Source organism: Centroberyx affinis, unplaced genomic scaffold (genome assembly GCF_046629955.1).
Source record: "Centroberyx affinis isolate AG114_WGS23_722 - 3 ecotype Tasmania unplaced genomic scaffold, CSIRO-AGI_Caff_v1 ptg005443l_1, whole genome shotgun sequence".
Classification (NCBI taxonomy): Eukaryota; Metazoa; Chordata; class Actinopteri; order Beryciformes; family Berycidae; genus Centroberyx; species Centroberyx affinis.
The window spans coordinates 315,569-321,811 of record NW_027282723.1 but is presented as its reverse complement, the minus strand read 5'-3'; the positions used below and the strand labels follow the sequence as shown (position 1 = coordinate 321,811).

At 41.6% G+C, this 6,243-nt stretch overlaps 1 protein-coding gene across 1 annotated transcript; it reads right to left on the bottom strand.

Moving 5' to 3' along the window:
* Window positions 1–611: 611 nt before the first annotated feature.
* isoc1 (isochorismatase domain containing 1) lies at window positions 612–6,025 on the bottom strand. Its single transcript, XM_071546762.1, has 5 exons — window positions 5,752–6,025; window positions 4,555–4,674; window positions 4,093–4,296; window positions 3,095–3,211; window positions 612–2,432 (listed from the first exon to the last, which is right to left on the bottom strand). The coding sequence occupies exons 1-5, from the start codon at window positions 6,010–6,012 to the stop codon at window positions 2,286–2,288; spliced, it is 849 nt and encodes a 282-aa protein (XP_071402863.1). The 5' UTR covers window positions 6,013–6,025; the 3' UTR covers window positions 612–2,285.
* Between the last annotated feature and the right edge of the window lie 218 nt (window positions 6,026–6,243).

The following is a 6,243-nucleotide window of genomic DNA, read 5'->3' as shown; positions in this document are numbered from 1 at the left end:
TGCCGTCAGTATGCTGAGACACTACTAGCTGAAATGCTAGTTACCTCCTAGCACAACCATGGGGGATTACTACTACTTAATTCTAAGCTTCCTACAATATTTATTTGGCAAACAGCTTTCTCCCTCAACACTTAAATGATAAAACCGGTGTAATTTTAAGTTCTCCTACCTCCATTATTGCCCGTGAAACGTCCAAATCCACCGATGTGTTTGCTAGAGTCAGAAGCTACCTGTCTGTTCTACTGCAGGTTTGCCCAACGTCCAGGAAGTTGTAGGATCCAACTGGTTTAAAAAAAAACCCCAGCTCAGAGACTACCGCTGCCTTGACTAACATAATCCATAATTTGTGACTTTATAAGGCCAGAATTACTGCACTTACTCATAGCAAAAGTAATTCCGTTCTTCCGATCATTGCCTCCCACTGGATGCACTAAGTTTCTCTCTGCCTCTTCATCGCCACCAGAACTTTCAAGTATTTTAATATAACAGATGTTCCAACAAATGACATTACAATGTGCCATAATGCATCAGGAGTTTCCCACCACTTATGTTCTTAAAACACCTTCTGAAAGCAAGAATTGTAGCTTAGTGTGTTTGACAAAAGGAATATTTTATGTTATAATCGGGGTGTTTTACTAAGTTAATGAGCACACATTAAAAGAAATGACGTTTAAGTGAACTTTAAGTGACAATACATAGGTAGGCTTTATTTTAAAAAGTAAAGTATTACTTTGACAGGATTCATATCCTCCTTTTGTCTTGCATTCATTTCAGTTGAATGTTATGACAGACGATACAAGTGTCTCTCTCCCCTTTACCTGTTCTTCCAGGTTCCAGTTTTGGAGACCGATCCAAAGGAAGGTGTCTTCAATCAGCAGCAACCAATCAGCGGCCTCCTTGCTGTTATACCAGTGCTGTTATTACTGGGGTTGTAACAACTTTTATCTGAATACAACTGGTACTAAACATATTTACAGTGTTTACAGAGGGGAAACCCACTGTTTCACATTGAAAAGGCCTGGGGCCGGTTGCACAAAACACCATAAGTTAAGATTTTCCTTAAAGGCCGAGTTAAGGTTTCCTTAAAATAAAATCGGTTGCACAAAACACCCTTAAGTCTTCTCCTTAAGGTTTCCTTAAAATGTTCACTTAAGTATTTAAGGTTTTCTCCTTATCTTAGTCGTATACTTAAGGAGTCCCTTAAAGTTAGTTAAACTGTTGCACAAAAGACCTTAGCAACCAAAGTAAGGAAAAAAACGTAAGGTACCTCTGACTCTATCTTAACCGCAACATGGGCGAGTTTATGGCGATAAATGAAGAAGTTGTGGTATTTTTTTTGGACCTCTTGGATGGACCTCTTCACCAGACGACTTGAATTAATTTCCATTGCAATTTCCTCCCACATTCGTTGTTTTCTGTTTGCTGTTATTTGCGGATCAAATTTACTTTTTAGTATGTGCTTTCTTTTATTGTATTCCTCCAGAAGTATAATCTTTTCCTCCTCTGACCAATTTGGTGTTCTTGTCTTCTTTTCTTCTGCCATTTTTTTTTACTTTCTAGAGGCCAACTTTGTGAGAGGATAACAGGTGAGACGATAACAGGTGAGACGATAACAGGTATCACAAGAGCAAGTGCGAGCAAACAAACGGTCTCCATGGAAACTGTAGAATTTTACCACTGTAAAATCTCTTTCAACGCAGTAAATGCCTCTTTGCAACACCCATAAGTCCCTCAGCTAAGGAGAAATTAAGCCTTAAGTGTCATACTTAAGGAGAAAACTTAAGGTGTTTTGTGCAACCGGCCCCTGGACTACAGTTATATAAAGACGGCAGCCTCATAAATGGACATCATTCGGTCTTCCCAGCCTATTCCCTCTGCAATGCACACCCAGTGTTTGAAAAGCAGCTAAAACACTGACTGTGCACTGTGGGATCGGTAATAAGCCCAAACCAGGTGACTGCCAACTTAAACCGTCCAGCTGAATACTCGACACACATTTTGGAGATCAGGGTGGATTTTTTTTTTTTCCGTGACACACCCTGATCTTGAACGTTGGCTGGGAATCAGTAAGTAATCAGTTCAAGAAAATCGTGCTATGCATCCACCCAAAGGGGTTTAAAAAAAACCCAAAAAAACATTGCAACGATGGTGAAGACAGTAACCGGATGTATCCGTGAGTAACAACTTCACTTTCACAGTCTTTGATTTGAAAGAGTCCTCTGTGTCCGTATTTCTGAGTCCAACTTTAAAATGCCATTTCCTCTGTGTGGCATTTGAGGACTCTGCTATATCTTGGAGAGCAGGCCAGACTCTGGAGCGCTGGCTTTGATGATACTCTGGACCTCTTTGAACTTGGGGTGCTCTTTGTCCGCCACCAGTTGAAGGAGGACCGCCTCACTGGTGGTGATGATGACGCCCACACGGGCCATTCTCTAAGAGGAGGAAGAGGGATTGGAGAGGGGTAATGATGTTGATGTGTAATACTTAATTGTGGCAATGCCTATGTTTACATGCAGGCTTCAAAAGGATTATCTGTATAAACCGTAGGCTTGGGCCGATATTCGATATTATTGAATATTGAATTATTGCTTTTCCACAGTCAGCCTGTTTCTCTGGAAATAGCAGGAATGACTAAATTATACCAAATGTCCGTTCTCTCCTCCAATGAGTAGTAAGATCAAATTTCTAGGCTGTTAATAATTATTATTATTATAGCCAGGAAATTTGATGTAATTTGGAAGAATGCTGATTGTACAAACTTCAGTGGTGTTTCCACTGACATGGGCGGAGTAGACAGAATTTTCATTTTGGGGTTTAACGGTTCCTTCACATTTACAAAGAAGTCTCTACAAATAAAGAAACTACAAACTAAAAACTTGAATGATCTGCTCTTTGGTTTTGAGGAGAAATCACTTCAATATCCAAGTCAGGTTAACGAAGGCTCAATGCTGAGAAACTCCACAATGTCCATATGCATTCATGGAAATTAGGCATAAGTTGTGATTTATTTTTTTTACATTTCCTTTATTATGTCCATTTGGTGGACTAGTTGGACCAGATGTCTGGAGTTGGGATGCGCTAGGCTTTACTGTACCTCCAGAGCAAACATCCTGTCCATCATGCTGCGGGAGGAGGTGGAGTCAGCCACAATGTGGACCTCGTAGCCTCGGCCAATCAGATCCAGAGCTGTCTGCTGGATGCACACGTGGGTCTAGATGGAACAAAGACATAGGTACCATAGAGAGATCAATATTGGATTGCTCTTAAGAAAGCACTTCAGAAAAGGGTGTGAACAGGGATGAATCAACCTTTAACTAGTGTCTGCTTGGACTGCAATGCTGCTTACCGCACACCATTAGATGCCAACAAATATGTTCACAGTTTCCCATATGATGAACTTACTTGGGCAGCCCACCTGCCCAAGAGTCAAATTGAACTTTAAAGCTACAATCTGGAACTGAGTTGAGTTGGAAGTTGGAAATTGTACATCTAAAAAGATAATGTTAGCGTTAATGATGTTACTGTTAAGGTCCCATATCCTCCACTTTCCAGTGTTTTATTTTGTGTCTCGAGGTCCATTCAAAGCTGTGTGTGTGGTGTCATGACCCAAAAACACTCTCAATCCATTCTGACACGTTCATTTTCCAGCCTCTCTCTGAGCCTTACCAAGAACAGGCTGTTTCTGTCGCCGTGTCTTTAAGGCTCATTAATATTGACCCCTCTGTTCCGATTGGCTGGAGTGAAACGTGAGATGCAGTGGCCAGGCAGCTACAGGTAGGGAAAACTCTCCGGTAAATAAACAATGACAACCGCTCAACCGCTTTGAAAAAAACACTTTGTTAGTCTATTATTTCTTCCAAAAATGATAATGAGCGAACCTTTGTGACGCCACAAAGTTACGGAAGTCCAAACGGCTCGTTTAGAGGCTCGCTTTTCTAATATGGATTGTGTGGATTTAGTTGGCGACCGTGTGTTTTGATACTTTTACCATGTTTAGACCATCCAACTCCTTTATAGACCTAATCAAAGATCCCATTTTCCACAATATGAGACCTTTAATGCCAGGTGTAACTGGGGTGAATGATCTATTACCTCCACGCCAAACAGCACCACGCTGCGAACGGCCGGCAGCTCCACCAAAACGGCCTCCGCCTCAGGAAGAACCATGGAGAATTTGGTCTTGGGGAAGACCAGCTTCGCTCCCGTCAGGTCCAGCTCTTGCACGGTGCTGCCCAGTCCTTTAGGGTACTGCTCCGAAACGACGACCGGTATCCCCAGGATACGAGCCCCCTGGAGCTGGAGAGAGGGAGATGGGGGAGGGGATAGAGGAAGAAGAAAGGGAAAAAGAAAATTATGGGGTGAAAAGTTGAGAGGCATTTGTAAAGTAGAGAAGAAATATATACATATTTAATGTTCAGTGAGGACATCTTCACCACATAAAGTGCTAAAGTACACCTGGGAAGCCTACAACCCGATTTTATCTAATTGTATTTTAAGATGTCAGTTGTGTTTTTGTGTTTGGACCAAAAAAAAAAATTCATGAAAACAGCATACTAGTCTCTGTCCCACACTGATGATGTCACCAAAGTACTTGATAGCAGGTCGAAATCGCTCCTGCATGTCACAGCAGAAGAAAGCAGTGGTGGTCGGGGATAGGTTTCCTAGTGTTGTCACCTGGGGAATGAAGCACAGGCCTGAAGCTAAGCCATGATAATAACAAGTACACTGTATCTTGTATTAAATGAAAAAATCCACCCTAAGCTTCTTTGGACTTAGCATTTGATATATTTAAAAGGGAAATCCCTCCTGAGATCCTCTTACACTGTTAGATATCATCAATCTGTGATGTTCAATGCCATTCCAGTTATTTTGTGATGAAGTATTGTTGTTAATCTAATCTAATCAGCAAGAATAATGGTGCGTTCAAGACAACTGGGAACTGGGAACCTTCCTACTTCCAAATAGGAAAAATCCATCATCAACATGGTGGCGTTCAAAGTCAGTGGTAAGAACAAAAAATAACAGTGTTGGTGCACGGCATACTTTAAGATGTTTTTTTCTCATTTCCGTGTGCTTTTGAAAAAGAGGAAAAACCGCTTTTCCAAAGCTTTTGCTGCTCTGAAAGCAGCCAAACAAACGCAACTTTCTTTCGGGCATCCATATTGGTCCCACATCAACTGACCTGAAGTCTGAGGTGGTAAGTAGGAAACATCAGAGTGAGAAGTTTCCCAGTTGCCAGCTGTCTTGAACGTACCACAACAAAAGTACACCAACAAACAAAATGGACCCAGAAATGCAACGTACATCACCCATAGCTGTTTTTAACAGTGTTTAAGTGTTTTGGAAATTTCCTTACAGTCCACACAAGTAGCCTACAACTAAGTATTTCAACTTGGTTTCAAAATTGGTTCGCCTGCTAGTCCCCCAATCTTCCACCAAAATACACAGTTGAGCGCTAGCGAGCCACTTTAAAAAGTGGAAATTTAATTGAAATACGTGCTGCTTTGGGTATTATATGTATGCCGAACTGATGAATAGGCTCTCAATGATGGAAAAAGGTATCAAGTCACATTTTATATGGTATGCATATTTGGTGATAAGCAAAGCCATATTAAATTAATATATTTTTGAATGACGTTTGGCGTGAGGTGTTCTCCATACGAGAGAGCGGCGCCTAGCAGAGCTAAATGAACGGCTAGCATGTAACCTATATGCTAAAATGTCTTATGAGATAAATGAAGTTGTTCTTACGTCTGATTCCAACTGCACCAGTCGTAGCTTGCATTTCTCAGATATGGTGAATCCCTTAGGTAAATCTATGTACTGTCCCCATTCGTCCGAGTACAACTGAATCATAAACTTTCGATACACGTCGACCTGGTGTCCGTAAATATCCAGAAACTTCTGAATAAGAACTTCATATCCAGAACCTGAAGGCACTGTAGACGGCCGGGAAAAGGAAGAAAATGAAAGCAAAATAGGGATGTGATTATTGCTCTGACCATCCGCCATGATCAGGTGCGATGAGCTATGTCTGGCTGTGCTGCCTTCACGTCCTGTCAGAAATATCGTAATCACAACTTGAGGACACATGAACGACCTAGCTTGTAGAGGCCTCAAGATGTCGCTGCATTTCATCATCTCCACCTACCTCCTTGCCTACAACCCACAGCTCGTTGGCTGCAACAGATTGTACATGTATCCTGTGGAGGGCAGCAATATGCCACCACTGTGTCCAGTCTG